General features: G+C 42.9%; 1 protein-coding gene across 1 annotated transcript in view; it reads left to right on the top strand.

The window, feature by feature from the left end:
• The window catches only part of SRP72 (signal recognition particle 72), a 43188-nt gene that overhangs the window by 14762 nt on the left and 10341 nt on the right, over window positions 1-18085 (top strand). Inside the window, exons 6-16 of the mRNA XM_032950933.2 lie at window positions 916-947; window positions 3105-3229; window positions 3713-3770; window positions 4814-4945; window positions 9871-9999; window positions 10991-11063; window positions 12284-12348; window positions 13310-13405; window positions 15093-15196; window positions 16380-16457; window positions 16885-17043. Coding sequence (XP_032806824.1) covers window positions 916-947; window positions 3105-3229; window positions 3713-3770; window positions 4814-4945; window positions 9871-9999; window positions 10991-11063; window positions 12284-12348; window positions 13310-13405; window positions 15093-15196; window positions 16380-16457; window positions 16885-17043 — 1051 coding nt within the window. The remainder of the gene's footprint in view (window positions 1-915; window positions 948-3104; window positions 3230-3712; window positions 3771-4813; window positions 4946-9870; window positions 10000-10990; window positions 11064-12283; window positions 12349-13309; window positions 13406-15092; window positions 15197-16379; window positions 16458-16884; window positions 17044-18085) is intronic.

Here is an 18085-nt window from a genome sequence, read left to right as displayed (position 1 = left end):
TTCAAGTATATTTTTAATAGTTATAATTACTTTTAATATTTTAGAATTATAAGAGAATTTCACTATAATATTCTGAACATTTGCAGTTTTAGTTAGACGTTGAATATTTTCAAGTGAATTTTATGCTAAATTTAAGCTTTCCAATGCCTTTTAAATACATGTTTTCTCCTACAACATCAGAGTGTAGCGCCACATTAAATACGTACTACAATGACAATAGTTTGTTTAAAGTGATTTGAAGCATGTTTTATTTTCAAAATGGAAATATGGTTGGGGGGGGGGGGGCGCAGAGCTTTGTGACGTCATATTTGAGGGGGGGTCTAACTTTTTGTGACGGCCAAAATCGTGTGACGTCATTTATGGACGGCCCCTAAATTTAACGTAATTTTCTCATAAAAAATTAAGGAAATGGTTGGGGTTAGGGAGAGCACTATCGAAACTCATTCTTACATTGACATATTTCACTGGTTGTACAATGCCACCATACAGGTGTTAAAGATAACGGCCTATTTAAAGAAAGAAAACCAAGTTAAACAACAAAGATGTTTAACACGCAGTGGAGATGCTTACAAGACGTTTGTAGGCAAATGCGTGCACAAGACAGTTCACGTGGACAAGATCTCCAAAATGGCACACGAGGAGATGCTGATGCCGGCCCTGCTTGTGGTTGTCATACTCCGCCTCAGGCAGCATCACTACTTTGCTGCCTGACTAACGATCAGCTCGCAGCGTGTTCTGTAGTACCATGACCAACGAGCTGGAGTGCGTTATTTCAATAGTAGTGCACGCATAAAAAAATAATTTTAAATTAATTGTAACGCCCTATTGAAAAATCGCGATGTGTGAAAGGCCAGGCTGACTGTGTTTACAGATCTTTCAGAATGGCTCTCTATCTGTCCACTTCATGCTTTTCAGAACTGTGTCGTCAAAGTTTGTCTGAAGATCCCGTGAGTACTGCTGCATGTCACGCTCGTGTTGATAAACGGGGTGGTGTCGTATCCTAGGGGTGTAGCGTGTTTCGCTACTGCTTGTTGTAATGCTCATAAAAAATGAATAAATTAAACCCGCCTATTACTCTGGGTGTATTAACGATAACAAATTTAATGTGCCGTCTGCTTCACAGTGAATGTTGACCTTCATGTCGAGTAATTTGCAAGAGTAGGCATGTTCTGTTGGTTTGATGGTCCAAATTTTCCTATTTCGAAAAATTACCTCCAAATTACGCCATTTAGATTACACATACAGTATGGGAAAAAAGTATTTGATCCCCTGCTGATTTTGTACGTTTGCCCACTGACAAATGATCAGTCTAATTTTAATGGTAGGTTTATTTCAACAGTGAGAGACAGAATAACAACAACAAAATCCAGAAAAACGCATGTCAAAAATGTTATAAATTGATTTGCATTTTAATGAGGGAAATAAGTATTTGACCCCTCTGCAAAACATGACTTAGTACTTGGTGGCAAAACCCTTGTTGGCAATCACAGAGGTCAGACGTTTCTTGTAGTTGGCCACCAGGTTTGCACACATCTCAGGAGGGACTTTGTCCCACTCCTCTTTGCAGATCTTCTCCAAGTCATTAAGGTTTCGAGGCTGACATTTGGCAACTCGAACCTTCAGCTCCCTCCACAGATTTTCTATGGGATTAAGGTCTGGAGACTGGCTAGGCCACTCCAGGACCTTAATGTACTTCTTCTTGAGCCGCTGCTTTGTTGCCTTGGCCTTGTGTTTTGGGTCATTGTTATTCAGGAATACCCATCCACGACCCATTTTCAATGCCCTGGCTGAGGGAAGGAGGTTCTCACCCAAGATTTGACGGTACATGGCTCCGTCCATTGTCCCTTTGATGCGGTGAAGTTGTCCTGTCCCCTTAGCAGAAAAACACCCCCAAAGCATAATGTTTCCACCTCCATGTTTGACGGTGGGGATAGTGTTCTTGGGGTCATAGGCAGCATTCCTCCTCTTCCAAACATGGCGAGTTGAGTTGATGCCAAAGAGCTCCATTTTGGTATCATCTGACCACAACACTTTCACCCAGTTGTCCTCTGAATCATTCAGATGTTCATTGGCAAACTTCAGATGGGCATGTATATGTGCTTTCTTGAGCAGGGGGACCTTGCGGGCGCTGCAGGATTTCAGTCCTTCACGGTGTAGTGTGTTACCAATTGTTTTCTTGGTGACTATGGTCCCAGCTGCCTTGAGATCATTGACAAGATCCTCCCGTGTAGTTCTGGGCTGATTCCTCACCGTTCTCATGATCATTGCAACTCCACGAGGTGAGATCTTGCATGGAGCCCCAGGCCGAGGGAGATTGACAGTTCTTTTGTGTTTCTTCCATTTGCGAATTATCGCACCAACAGTTGTCACCTTCTCACCAAGCTGCTTGCCAATGGTCTTGTAGCCCATTCCAGCCTTTTGTAGGTCTACAATCTTGTCCTTGACATCCTTGGAGAGATCTTTGTTCTTGACCTTGGTGGAGAGTTTGGAATCTGATTGATTGATTGCTTCTGTGGACAGGTGCCTTTTATACAGGTAACAAGTTGAGATTAGGAGCACTCCCTTTAAGAGTGTGCTCCTAATCTCAGCTCGTTACCTGTATAAAAGACACCTGGGAGCCAGAAATCTTGCTGTTTGAGAGGGGGTCAAATACTTATTTCTCTCATTAAACTACAAATAAATTTATAACATTTTTGACATGCGTTTTTCTGGATTTTGTTGTTATTCTGTCTCTCACTGTTCAAATAAACCTACCATTAAAATTATAGACTGATCATTTCTTTGTCAGTGGGCAAACGTACAAAATCAGCAGGGGATCAAATACTTTTTTCCCCTCACTGTACTCGTCATCACTACTGGCAGACCAATACCTGGTTGTAGGCCAGATGCGGAGTCACCCTGCACCCATAGGGGGTGCCCTTTCAAATGTTTGAGATTAAATGTGATGCAAGTGGCTTATCATGTTCAAACTCTTTGAGACGCCCCGGTGTGAAGGGTGCTCTATTCAAAATAAATCATTATCTTATATTTTTTTATGTGGTGGGTATTCTGATTGGAGTGCACTGTCAATTGGTGGATGATTTTAGTGAGTTTCTGTGGTGCAGGACGTCACAGAGGATGACATCCAGATGGAGCTGGCCACCATCCATTGCCAAGAGGCATTCATTCACCAAAAGCTCGGCCGACACGATGAAGCTCTACACCTCTACAGCCAGGTGGTCAAATCGAGGTTTGTGCCTTTGTGATTCGGTATTGCTCGCAAGGCCCCTGAGTGTGTGCGAGTTTGGTCATGTAGCCTAAATGCCCAGCCACTGCATGCCCCAAGCAAGCAGCTTATGTTCAGCCGGATAGAAGGAGCTAAATGGGCACGGCACGTGTAAGAGAAGAGATGGACTAATGTGGTACAGGAGGATGTGGAGCTGAGTGGCCTTGCCAATGACTTGTACCAGCGGTTTGAAGATTGGCCTCTTGTGAAGGCCCATGAAAGATGCTCCTGGGTATTTAGAGGCAGTCACCCTCCAAAATCAATAGCGAGCAGAGGAGTGACGCAAAAATGAGTGCAGCGCCCGGCAGCTAAAACGCGAGAACATTGCCCCCCCCCCCCCCCCTACTCTGAAATGTTGGCAGAGCCCTCTTGAAAAAGGGTCTTGAGACTCAGTGAGGCTTAATCAAATAATCGACTAACCCAGCATTTTTTTCTCCTTTATTTCAGGCCCTCGGACATTGGACTTCTTGCTGTCGCAGCAAACAACATTGTTACTATTAACAAGGTACATAAATGTTATCGTGTGTAGAAACTGTTTTAACCAGAGAAACTAGATCTTGATTGATTTGAAGCTTTCGTGACTGCAGGATTCCATACTCTTTGGTTTTTTCAGAAAGGGTCACGTAGGTATAAAATAAAAGAAATCACGACGTTTTGGGCGCAGCACAAGCATCCGTCATCAGGTGGGAAAGCATGGTCTGCTGAGGCAGACTCTTTTAAAAGGTTTGAAATGGGTGTAGCCCAAGGGTCATAAAGGAGTGGCCGGGGCTAGTGATGTTAATGTGAGAAATTAGCATGTTGTTGTCAGATAGGAAAGCGGCCTCCTCGACGAGGGAGTGCAACCCAACGGGTGCAATCCAAAGGACATGTGAGCATGATAGTTCAATCCAAAGGCATGAGAGTGCAATCCAAAGGCATGAGAGTGCAATGCCAAGGACATGTGAGCATGAGAGATCTGAGAAAGAGGTATAGAGAGAGACACAGAGTCGGAAATAACAGCTGACAGGCAGGTAGGATGGAAACACCACAGTCAGTTAAGACTTTACCTGGTTGCACTCTCATACTCACATGCCCTTTGGATTGCACCCGTTGGGTTGCACTCCCTCGTCGAGGAGGCCGCTTTCCTATCTTACAGTTACATGCTAATTTCTCACATTAACATCACTAGCCCTGGCCACTTCTTTATGACCCTTGGGCTACACCCATTTCAAACCTTTTAAAAGAGTCTGCCTCGGCAGCAGACCATGCTTTCCCACCTGATGACGGACGCTTGTGTTGCGCCCGAAACGTCGTGATTTTTTTTATTTTATACCTACGTGACTTTACCGAAAAAACCAAAGATTATGGATCTTGATTGATGTGGATGTTTCCGGGACCTTCATAAAATAATCATTACTCATGCTACATTTATGTAAACGTGAGGAACGCTACAAGTTCCCCAATAAAAGCTGGCACACATTTCTCATTTCCGCTAGGAGCCGGCACACAATGACCATGAGTCTTTTGACAAGGGTGTTGCATGATTATTTTGACATGGATGTCTTCTAGGATCAAAATGTTTTTGACTCGAAAAAGAAGATCAAGCTAACTCTGGCTGAAGGTGTGGAGAACAAACTGACCAAGCTTCAGCTCCAGGCTCTCAGCTTTAACCGTGCCCTCCTGTGCATGCACACCAGCCAGGTGCGTACATACATTGGGGTTCATATTCTTAGTTTTTTCGGTAAAGTCACGTTGAAGGGAAACAACAAAATAATAAAATATATATAAAACAATAAAAAATTCTCACGACGTTTCGACCATAACTCAAACAGTCGTCTTCAGGTGTGTTGGTTTGCATACATTTATTTTTAAATGGCGCATTTATTTATTTATAAAAACGTTAGCGCAACGATTTGGCAGTTTATTTAGGACTAGTCCATCTATATTCTGAAAAGAAGAGGGGGGAGACGAAATTTTTTATAATGTATGCTGTCTGAAAGCCACTGTAAGCGTGAACAATCAATTAAGACCTGAAATGGTTTATCAAATCTTTCCAATGATTGCTAAGATAGAATCCATCTTCTCGGTTGAAATTGTCTCTGTGCTTGTATATGTGGATAGCCTCATGACCTAATCTCTCATGGAAGCCAGATGGCTTACAAAGAACCTCTGTCTTGGAAAAGTCAATGGCATGTGAGCCTACTGAATTAGAACAATGATCTGCCACGGCCGAGGTGTTGGTCCTACCGTGTTTAAGGTCTGCTTTGTGTTCACGAATGCAGTCCGAGACATGGCGTTTGGTTTCTCCAATGTAACTACTACCACAGAGGCAACTTAGTTTGTAGACACCAGGGTATTGTATGTCCGGAATCACATCTTTTACAGACGGAACCAGATCACGGATTTTATGTAATGTGTTGAAACGGACCTGGATCTTGTGTTTATTCAAGATTTTGGAGATCTTTTTTGTGATCCCCGCAATGTAGGGTAAAGTGAACTCACATAAGCAGTGAACTCAAGCACGTACACCAAGCTCTTAGGGCTAATGGTTACTCCGACTATACAATCCGCAAAGCTATCACTCAAACCATGAAGAAGAACCCTCTTGAGGAGCCTTTCAAAACCATCACTTTACCCTTCATTGCGGGGATCACAAAAAAGATCTCCAAAATCTTGAATAAACACAAGATCCAGGTCCGTTTCAACACATTACATAAAATCCGTGATCTGGTTCTGTCTGTAAAAGATGTGATTCCGGACATACAATACCCTGGTGTCTACAAACTAAGTTGCCTCTGTGGTAGTAGTTACATTGGAGAAACCAAACGCCATGTCTCGGACCGCATTCGTGAACACAAAGCAGACCTTAAACACGGTAGGACCAACACCTCGGCCGTGGCAGATCATTGTTCTAATTCAGTATGCTCACATGCCATTGACTTTTCCAAGACAGAGGTTCTTTGTAAGCCATCTGGCTTCCATGAGAGATTCGTTCATGAGGCTATCCACATATACAAGCACAGAGATAATTTCAACCGAGAAGATGGATTCTATCTTAGCAATCATTGGAAAGATTTGATAAACCATTTCAGGTCTTAATTGATTGTTCACGCTTACAGTGGCTTTCAGACAGCATACATTATAAAAAATTTCGTCTCCCCCCTCCTCTTTTCAGAATATAGATGGACTAGTCCTAAATAAACTGCCAAATCGTTGCGCGCGGCGCTAACGTTTTTTTTTATAAATAAATAAATGCGCCGTTTAAAAATAAATTTATGCAAACCAACACACCTGAAGACGACCGTTTGAGTTATGGTCGAAACGTCGTGAGAATTTTTTTATTGTTTTATATATATTTTATTATTTTGTTGTTTCCCTTCAACGTGACTTTACCGAAAAAACTAAGAATATGAATTACTGCAGTCACGAAAGCTTTAAATCAAAAAATACATTGGGGTTGTTTGTCTCCTTTAACCAGGTGAGAATGCAGGAGAGGAGAATAGACTCGATTGCAAAGGTGGCCTTGGTCACCAAGGACAGTAGCATGAAAAGCAAAGTCCTAAATGTTGCAATAGAAATCGGAGCAACAAAACTACTCCGTTACATAACAAATTGCAAATTAGTGCGCACAATGAAAACTTACTGTGACTAAAGTTAATAATTGTAATAATACTACTGTAGTGTCATCGACGGATGTCACTGCATGTTGTGTGGGCGAGAGTGCCAGGGACGGTGCAGGGGTACACAGGGGGCCATAGCACTCCATGTGAACCCGGAGGCCTGGTGACCAGAGGTACGGGTCCGGGGGCCCCAAAGAGGAGGCTGGGGGACCACGGGACCAGAACCAGGTCCCTCTCGAAGGCTTGAAGGAAGGGCGTGGCTAGGGTCGGAGTAAGCCCCGCCACGGGCAATATCAGCCGGAGCCCTGAACGGACACGAGCCGGGGTCCGGTCTGAGATGGCCACCCCGTGTGAGCTAGGGTTAGCTAGCCCGGAGGAGATTCCTCCCTCGGGTAGCTGGTGAAGGGGCAGATATACCCCTTGGTGTTTAGGGCTTTATTGTTAAATAAACGTGTTGCCTCTAAGAGATTTCTGCCTCCCTGGTGTGGACCACTACTACTTTACACCATCTGCTTCACAAGTGGACATCAAAGATTCCCTGATGTCATTCGCAAGAGCGGCCCGTTTTGCCGTTGTCAGGGTCCAAATTTGCCAAATCATAAAATGAACCGCAAACTACTCAATTGGGATTATACATCGCAATCATCAACGCCTATTGGCAGACTAATGGCACAGGTCACTTTTGCATAGACTTAATTCGGCACATGGGGCTCTCTAGCCTTGCTGCATTATACAATATTTCGAATTATGTACAATGGTACTCCCCAGTGCTACCACGAACGTTAACACCAGCTACACGCTCCTGTTTGTATCACTTATACATTGCACTATCCAAGTCAACAAACTTTGCAGCCTTGATCCTCTTCTGTACCTTTTTGGAGCTGCTAAGATCCTCCAAGGTTAAGGCATGCTTCTTAATTTTCTCCCAGGCCTTTCTTGATGTAAAAGGTGCATGATTTTATGTCAAACTCTTCACACACCATACGCATTTGTAGTGAGTCCAACTGAGTCGCAGACGTTGTCTTGGGAGCAACACGTTTTATTAATCTCTTAGCACAACATACTCCAGGCTATTAACACAACACACTCTTGGGTGGTGACCACCCAACTAACCACGCTATGGCGGAACTAGACATGGTTCCACTATCCCGGTCCGGACCCAAGCTGGGTCCCAGACTGCGTGGCTGGAGGCTTCTTGAATCTTCATGTGGATCTCCTGCCTCTCCAACACTAAGAACCCCGAGCCCCTCACAGGTCCCCCCTTATATTGGGCCGGGCTGGGGTTAGCTCCGCCTCTCGCCCCGCCTACCTTCTCGATCTCTCTCGTCCTTGCCCGAAGGCTCTCGAGAGTTCTTCCCGGACCACGTGACCGCCCATTAGCCCCCTCCACCGGTGGCCCCCCTCCAGTATCATCCGGTCACATGTCCCCAGGTCAGCCAGAGTATCATGCCCCCAACATAACCCCAGCTGGCTGACACTCTCGCTCTCTCAACGGGAGCCCGCACTGCATGCTGTGCATGGCCATCGCGCTCACCCAAGCCTCCACTAGGGCTGGTACTACACCCCATGTCCGGGGTGTACACACAACAGTATACTGTACATCCCGCCGTGGTCTCACAAGCCTGGCACCACACAGTGACATTCCTGCATTAATTCTATCCAAAACTTAGAATTTGTCTAAGACTAATGGCTTCATACTTCAGTCCCTTTCTATTAGTTCTTGATGTAGGTGTAGATGACATTTCTGAGAGGGTTGGCTTGCACAGACTGCATAACCAAGGTGAAGTCCAAAGTAACTGGTTTGCAGTAAGGCTCACCATGTGCACCGCCACTAGACTGTGGCATTGTTTTGGTCGTTGTGCGCGGCGTCGCTCCGCTTGTATGTCGAAATTGGACCATTCGGTATATCATTGTATATATGCTGAAAGCACAGCCGTGCCGAATTATCCCCAATTACGAATGATCAAATACAGAAATAACAAGGTTTTACTGTAAAACTGATTCTTGTCTCCTGAGTTATCACCCTGTTAAACAAAATACACCTCAAACTTTAACCTATATGTTAAATACAATTGCAAAAGCATTGTGCCCTTCTGTGCATGTGTAGCGTCAGAAATACATAGCACACACTGCCCTGTGTATACTTACCTGTAGTTGCGGGCATGGGTCTATAGGGGCTGCCACCCTGAGCTAGAGAGAGAGCCGGACCGTTGAGATGCCGAGTCCCCCCCCCCGACAGCAGGTGAGGGGTTGGGGGGGTTATTCCAGAGCCCCCTGGAAGGTTCCAGAAAGGGGATGGATAGTCTCCGAGCGGTGTATAAAAGACGGACCTCAGGATGGATCGAGGCAGTGCTCTGAAGACAAAGATAGGAGACCAGCTAGGCTAAGTACCTGGGACCCTGGGACCCGACGTCATTTTAAGGGCTGGAGCCGAGCGTGGGCCAGTGGTCGGGATCTGTACCTTGGCTGGGTTGGGTCAGCGTAGCCTCTCCTAGGTCACCCTTAGCCGGAGGACTCAGAGCCAGCCCGTAGCCCCAGTGATAGGGCACGTCAGCCCGGAGGCCATACCTCCCAAGGTAGTGGGAGTAAAAGGGACTTCTTGTTAAGATTTAAATAGACCATGTTGCCTCTAAAGACTATGTCTCAAGTCTCAATGGAACCCACTACACATGCACATCAGGCAGGTGAAAGTACTGGGGAATTGTTTGGTGATTTTGGATGATTCATGTTTTTTACCCCGATATAAGTTACACTTTTTTATAATTACCTCGGATGGGCCGAGTTAACCAACATCCACAGATTGAACTCGCAACCTTGCGATTGCAAACCCCCCTGGCTGTACCGCTGAGCAGCCTGGTTTGAAAATGTGTGCTCAAGGTGCTCCTGAATTTATTTTGCAAACCCTGGTGCTGTTTATGAGTTGGGTCACGTAATGACCGACACATACTTTTGAGCTGCCTAAGAGTCGTTGATGTTTCTTCGTATAATTTCTGAGTGCCCCTTCAGGTGGAACAGTGCCAGAAGATGGTGTTGTCTCTAAAGAATCAATGGCCAGACCATCCGCTGCCCCCACTGATCTTGGCTGCTCAGTATGTCAGAGAAAAAAAGCAAGAAAAGGCCATACAGGCTCTGGAGGTAATATACCACTATCACAGGTAATGCACCACTATCACAGGTAATATACCACTATCACAGGTATTATACCACTATCACAGGTATTATAACACTATCACAGGCAATATACCACTATCACAGGTATTATACCACTATCACAGGCAATATACCACTATCACAGGTAATATACCACTATCACAGGTATTATACCACTATCACAGGCAATGTACTACTATCACAGGTATTATACCACTATCACAGGTATTATACCACTATCACAGGTATTATACCACTATCACAGGAAATGTACCACGATCACAGGCAATATACCACTATCACAGGTAATATACCACTATCACAGGTATTATACCACTATCACAGGCAATGTACTACTATCACAGGTATTATACCACTATCACAGGTATTATACCACTATCACAGGCAATGTACCACGATCACAGGCAATATACCACTATCACAGGTAATGTACCACTATCACAGGTATTATACCACTATCACAGGTATTATACCACTATCACAGGTAATGTACCACTATCACAGGTAATGTACCACTCTCAGGTATTATACCACTATCACAGGTAATGTACCACTATCACAGGTATTATGCCACTATCAAAGTGGTGTCCATACTCCAGGGTGTGGATGTCAAAGCATGTTCAGTGTATGGTCTGGTAAAACCGTCACCATTTTTCAAGTCAAGAGCAGCAACTACATTTAAAAAACACCTTTACACTTAATTGTCCACCTTATATAAGATCAGAAATATCTTTTTGTTCAATAGTACACCAATGCGAAAGTATTGTTTTAATTACTGTGCTTGATAAAATCCATACAATTATAAAATACACTTTGGGATTAACAATAGTTTGACTTGTGTTTTATATGTTTCCTCACTAATCATGCAGTAATTATATTTTATATGATGCTTGTGAACCATTCAAGTGACTTTATTAACATTATTTTTGCACATTTTACCGTGCGTTTCTTCCAGGACTTTTGTAATCAACATGGCGATTCTATTCCTGAAATTGAGTTTACTATCGCTCAACTCTACCTTTGTCAAGGTTAGTTCCTGCTGCACACTGACAAAGGAGGGCATGTTTTCTGCTCGTAGGGAGAGTGACACTAAAATGTGTGGGTAACAGGGTGGCAGCAGTGGTCACACTTGCACCCCACATCAAGAAGGACCTGTGTTTGATTCCTAACTCAAACGCCTTTCTTTGGAGAGTTTGTTCTCCCTCTGTTCTGCATGGGAGTTTCCCTCCGGTTTATTCTCGTAGCTAAATAAACCTATGGTGTAACTGGTATTAACCAAACATTGCAATGCTTAAAACAATTATACAAATTACTGCTGGTCTGGGACTGTTTTTGTTGTTGTTTCGCTACCTTGCCCAAACTTACAAGTGGTTATGACAAGTCGGGAGGAATGTATTGCACTTGTGCAATTTGTACTTGTACACTTTACATTGTTTATTTATCTTAGCAACTTGCTTACCTTTTCTCTATCTTGCACGCATGTCATTTATTGATTTTTGTTGAAATAACTCGCTCACCCCGACTGGACATCTGTAAAATAGAACTTCACAATCACAATAATCTTAATAATTCCATTTATATTGTGGATTTTCATCCAGGATCTCAAAGCACTGTACAGGAGCAGCAGACACTGAGCATGAAATAATTATATTATAAATTCATTTTAAGAATCCATTTACGAAATGAACTAAAAGCTTCATATGCGTTAGTGTATAAATAGGTTTTAAGACATTTTTAAAATGTCCACAGACTCAGAGATATCTCAAAATCAAGCCATTCGACTTTTCTTATTTTGGGAAATTCAACATGGTATCGGATAGCCAAACATCTGATTTTTTAAATCCATCTGTGAAATTCCAATATCTGTTCAATGTAATTAAATGTAAAATAACTTATTATTAGTTATCTAACTGATGCTTGCTTTGGTGCACTGCCTTTTAAAGGTTGTGGACCCAATTCATCATCACATGAGTCATAACACATTCCCAGTTATAATTTTCTTTAGTGATAATTTTAGCCTTCTAATTTCTAAACCTGTTTGTCATCGGATAGTCTGAGTGCTTAGTGTCCCTATTATCTAATAAAGACAACAGACGATACACACTTTTGGTGATGTGGCATGCAAGATTTCCAAAAAAAATACACTGCACAGGAATTGCCTGGGGTAGATGTTCTCTGAATCCATACAATTTTAAGTCACATGGTGTGCTGCAGAATGCATCATTTCCCATGTCTTTTTTTTTCTCAGGACACTTTGCCAAGGCTTGTGAAAAGTTGAAATCCATCGAAAAGTTCCGGTTTTGCCCTGGAATTGTAAGTTTTTGTGCAGATTTACAGTAAACCTTTGCATATTCGCGAGCCACTAAATGTGTACTTGTTCCCTATTCACGACCCACCAGACTCCAGTATATGCAAGTGTACGTAGTACCAGACCACCCACACCGGGGAGCTGCGCGCAGAAATTTCTAACCTGTGTTCCCCATTGGAATAAGATTTCTGCATTTGTAAATTCTGCATTTTCAAGAACATAACCCTCACGGATAGAGGGTTTACTATATTATGCATACGCAAATTGTGTATTATGATACTTTATTCTTAAAACTACAAAACATGTTTGAAAAATGTTTTAAATATATGTACTTATTTCATGGGTGGCACGGTGGCCAGAAATGGTAAAACCTATTCTTATTTTTTCATCATTTTTGATACTGGCAAAAAGTCCCATAGATATAACTAACTGCTTGACCCAAGCTCTGTGTTCTGATACTCGTACTCTTTGCCTTTTGGCGTTCTCTTGTCTAACACTGGAGTGCAAGGCCACGAAGAAGGCTGCTTTCTTTGGTGTAGGCCAATCAGTTTCAAAGACAATGCATATATCAGAGCATGTTTGTTTGCATGTTTTGCCCCAAGTATGTGTGCTTAATCCAGATTTGATGCCTTGCAAAAGGTATCTATTTGGTGTTTGAACAGTTTATCAACTTTTTTATTTCCAGGAAGGGTAAAACCCATTCTTACATTTCCCATCTTTTTTGATACTGAAAAAAGGTCCCATAGGGTAACTGGTGTTGGCCAAAATATACCAACGCGGAAATATTATTTGCAAATTACTCAATTTGGGATTACACATGGCATAATCTCCCCCCTACTGTGAAAAACTTGGCAAGAGCCTCCTGAAAGAGTCATGAGAGTCCAGAGTGAGGCTTTTTATGGTAATCGAGTGTGATCCTAAGAAATTATACTCGCGTGTTGTTCGTTTGTTTTGGTCGTTTGCCAGGTCTCGGCTCTCGTGACGTTGCATACACATGAGGAGAATATCGATGAGGCCATCGACATTTTAAACGGGGCCATCGATTGGTACAAGAAGCATGAGGTAAATTATTCAGCTTTGGTGACACATGTAGGCGCTCTTGATATTTTATATATTGTGAAAATAAAGCTACATTTTAGTTTGCTATTATACATATGTATGTTGAACTTTATTTCGGCCTACTATCTGGGAAAAAAATATTTATCATCACCATCAGCCATGGACAATCCAGATAGACTTCAAGTTGCTGAAATGTTTAGTGTTTGGCTATTAGTTGAGTGTAGGGGGTAAGTTACTGAATCTGTTTTTTGATCAGTAGTTTCAGATCTTTCTCTGACAGCAATATAACATTGATGAACTGTTAGGTTTAAAATCTATGTCTATTGGTAATATAATTAAAATACAACAGGAATTTGGGAGAATTTTACATCTGAGCAGAACCCAAAAGCACATTCTGTGCCTTGATTAACATCCCTGCATTCGGATAGAAAGGACAGACACGTGCTGCTTGGCCAGCTGATCTCGTGCTTTGTAGACATCTAGATTGAGTGACATTGAGAGAGGCTGAATTTCTAAGATGGTTGGAATTTTTTTTAGATTTCTCACCATCTAGGGTTCATCTTGTTTGTTTAATATAATCTATATATAAAAGGGAAATTTGTAAATATGTGTGTCTGTTTGAAATGTTTATCATACTTCCCAACATGCAACAAACTTGAAATTTGGCATGTGGGTAGCTTCCAGACTGTACCCAATGCGAAAAGTATAAAAATAGACTATTGTATTTTTTTTGGGGGGGGGGGGGAAATCATGGATATACTTTGCACGGCAAGTGAGCGGTGACGTCACATCTGTGATGTCACCCGCATGTGGCAGCGGTCACGCAGTGTGTCTGCTGACGTCACACATTTGACATGTGATCATCTGACGAAATCTCAAGAGCTTCCACCACCTGAAGCAGCCAAACAAATTGATTCTCCCATACAGTGGCTTAATGCACCAATTGTTATCGTTACAGCTCAGTTTAACATGTAGTAGGCTTTCGCAAGCAATATTATTCATAATAAAGGTTTTTTTGGTTAGATCACGTAAATTTAAATGTGTCATTAACCCACCACCACACGACACAGCCAATTATTAAGGTTTGGCATGTGAACAAAACGTGCCAATTAGCTGTACTTCAGCACATCTGTGCGATGGCGAGTAAATGCACAGCATTTACAATTGAGTACTGTGACGTTTCGCTGGTGATTTCAACAACCAGCTTCATCAGGCGTTTTGCCAAAATTGTTAAGAACTCTTCTTGCTTCTGGTCTTAAATATCGCAAGATGATGTCATCACTGTGATCTTTGCACCTGATAGGCTCAGAGGGGGTTTATTGTTATATCAATTATTGGATCCTTTTAAATCTAAAAATATGCAGTAAATATTAGCAGATGGGTTAATTACATTTCATCACTGTGAGCTTATCAAATTGCAATGGATGATTGGTTAATCATAGTTAATCAATATGTGCTGCCTTGAATAAGCTTGCGATAAAAAACGTATACACAATACCTAAACACATAATGCTTTACAAGAAAATGCAAAAGAAAGCTATTTTAGATAATAATGATCATTGATAATTATCCGAATTTTTTGAAAATCGGGTGCCCCCTTTGCCCCGAAGACGCCGGATAATCTATGATCTACTGTACTTGTTTTGCACAGTTAAAAGTGGTTGTGTTCAATGTGTGCAATGTTTTGCAGCCTCACTCCACTGTGCATCTGCGACTCATGAGAGAAGCCGCCCAGTTCAAGCTAAGACACGGGCGCCAGAAGGATGCTGTGAATGACTTGGAACAGCTGTGGAGGTGGGGGTAGATCCTGCGGTGTAAAGGGCATTGTTAATTCTTGACGTAAAGCTTTCATGGCTGCAGGAATTCATATTCTTTGGCTCTTTCGGTAAATTCACGTAGATAGGTTCAAAGAAAGTAACAAAAACTACGACGTTTCGATCGCAACACAAGCGGTCGTCATCAGGCAAAGGGGGTTAGCCTCTAAAGGCAAACTGTTAATATTGGTTTGGCAGTGAGCAGATAGCATGCAATATTGAGCAGATAGGTCAGCAAGGTGGCGCAGTGGTGACACTAAAATAAAGGCAAAATAAACCACATGGAATCATTGGTATTGGTAAAATATTCCAATGCTGAAAATTACCTGCAGGTAAAAAAAACGTCTGAACCCTCATAAAAAAGTGTTGAGACTCAGCGAGGCTTTCTTGGGTAAACAAGCATATACATAAAATATATCACAGAATATATAGAATCAGAATATTTATTTATACTGGAGGAATCTGATAAGTTATAAAGCTTCTTTATATAAAGCTTATAGCTCATCGGATAGTGTAGCTGGATAGTGAAGGGAACCTAAGAGCATGCGATAGTTCCGTATATTCATATCTTGAAATTTTGTTTACCTAGGAAAGCTTTCCCCGAGTCTCAAGACTTTTGTAGGAGGATCCAAGAGGGGGTGATGATTGTTATTTGTTTCAGAATTAAGTAATTTGCAGATTGGACATATTTGGACTATGACGACAGCATGCAATAGCCCAGTCGTTATCGGATGACATCACGCGATCTTTAACATCTACTGTGAAGCAGACGGCTTGTATTTTAGGGTTCATACACCCGCAGTATTACCCAGGGTGCCCTGCTGGATTGGATCCATGAGCCTCTGTAACAAGCATTGAACGTGCTACCACTGAGCCATATCATGGCACAGTTCAGGTTTACTGTGGTAGCTTTGTGTTCACTGGTCACACTTCTCATCGCAATGTACCTTGACAGAGTATTGCTTAACATTTCACTCCTCATCATGCAATATGGCATCGCTCATGTCATCTTTCATCGTTATCATTAAATTTGCCATCAATAAACATTATGACCAACCACGTCATTCACCCAAGACTCTCAAATCAATAAACGCACCGTCAAAAGTGGCCTGTGGTCATTGCATGCACGCCTTTTTAACTCTGCTCATGTCATGACATTTCAGGCAGGACCCCCTGGATGTGAAGAACCTTGCTCAGCTCATCTCTGCCTATTCTCAAGTTGATGCTCGCAAAGCCAAGGAGTATCCTATCAAGATCTAATTACATTTTCCAGATTCAGCTGTAAGTGATTTAGCCAATCAATTAATTGTCTTAAGAGTTGTTGAATTGCAGATTTGTCCACCCTTACCACTGCCTTCACATGTATATATGGGGTGGCAGCACAAAGTTAAATCGTTCTAGGCGGTGGGATGCTGACGGGGCATATCTTGGAGGTAGCTGCGTGTCGACTGCAGCAGCTGCGGGTTCTGGCGGAGGGTAGACGGTATTGGCGAGGTGTGGTGGCATCAACGGCTTGAGCCACGATGACATCTTGGTCTAGAACAAGTTAACCAACTTTCTCAAAGACTGCAGGGTGAGGACGATACAGATGCATCGTGGTCATTTTACATGATGAGGAATGCTGAGAGGATGAACGTGGAGCCCATTGCCCTTAACCGCGCTCCTCAGGCTGAGCCAACACCTGCCAGCGGTGGATGCCACCGCGCTGCACGTAGATGTGGATGCCTTGGAGAGTCCGCACGGCTTGGCATTTGTGCGCCGCAAGGCAGTCCGGCAAGCAATAACAGCAGCAGCAGAAACTCAGAAGCAGCATGTCAAGGAGCAGAGGTGAGTGGTGGGCCCTTGGGTCCAGTGGTACACAACACCTTCCATGCCATTGCGATATCAGTATGACGCTTTTTTACCTGGAGATGCCTCAGTCCCAAGAGAGTCCTGCCAGGTTTTTGCAGCAGGGGGCGACAATTATGTAACATTTAACCTTTTTCTGATGTTTTTCCAAAAGCTGTTACATTGTACGTTTTTAGCTATGGTAGGGAAACCAGAGAACCCAGAGAAAATCGACGTAGAATAGAGGGAGAAAACATACAAACTCTACACGGATAGGTGCCTGAGTTGCAAATCGAACCCAGGCCCTTGTTGCTATGAAGTACAATTGTTACCACTGTGCCATCCTGCTGTTCAGCATATCATGTGAATGACTTGGAGTATGTGGATGGTGTATTGCAGCTTTTGCCAGTTTTAAGGTAGGCTTTCCTGATATGTTAAAACTATATTTTACCAGGTCAGGGTCACTGAGCTATGATAGTCTTTTTCAGAAGCGACCTGGCCCCATATGATAGCTCAATGAAGCAGCTTATTATGTTAAAATGTATAGTAGCCAAATACTCTAAACGCATGATTCTAAATGTGAAGGGAAAAACCCGAGGACCCGGAGAAAAATGCACGCGACCACGGGGAGAACATGCAGACTCCAAATATACAGGCGTCAGAGTCTGGATCGAACCCACGCCCTCCTGCATACTAGGCGAGGGAGATAACATCTTGCCACCGCGGTGCCCAAAATTTGATGGCAGCGAATAGGGGTGGGCTTTCTACTTAGAGTAAACCCTTGCCAACCCGTGGGGTTAGCTTCCTGAAAAATGTTGCGGTAGGCAAATTCGTGGTTGCTGAAGTATAGGGGGCCTATAGGAAAATAATAGGGGATTTTAGGTTAACTCCGGCCCTGGTCAGATACGTCATAGCTTAACTAAGTTGCCTGTTTATTAACTAACCACTTAATAAAATGCAGTGCATTTGTAGTGTTTATAAAGACGAATAAACTTCTTTAGGAGGCACACTCTGTTTATTGTAATTCCTTTCTTATACAGTC

This window comes from Petromyzon marinus, chromosome 9, assembly GCF_048934315.1.
Source record: "Petromyzon marinus isolate PM22_M1 ecotype Great Lakes invasive population chromosome 9, UKy_Petmar_22M1.pri1.0, whole genome shotgun sequence".
Lineage (NCBI taxonomy): Eukaryota > Metazoa > Chordata > Hyperoartia > Petromyzontiformes > Petromyzontidae > Petromyzon > Petromyzon marinus.
Note: the sequence above shows the minus strand (reverse complement) of the source record. Positions and strands in the feature narration are given on the sequence as shown.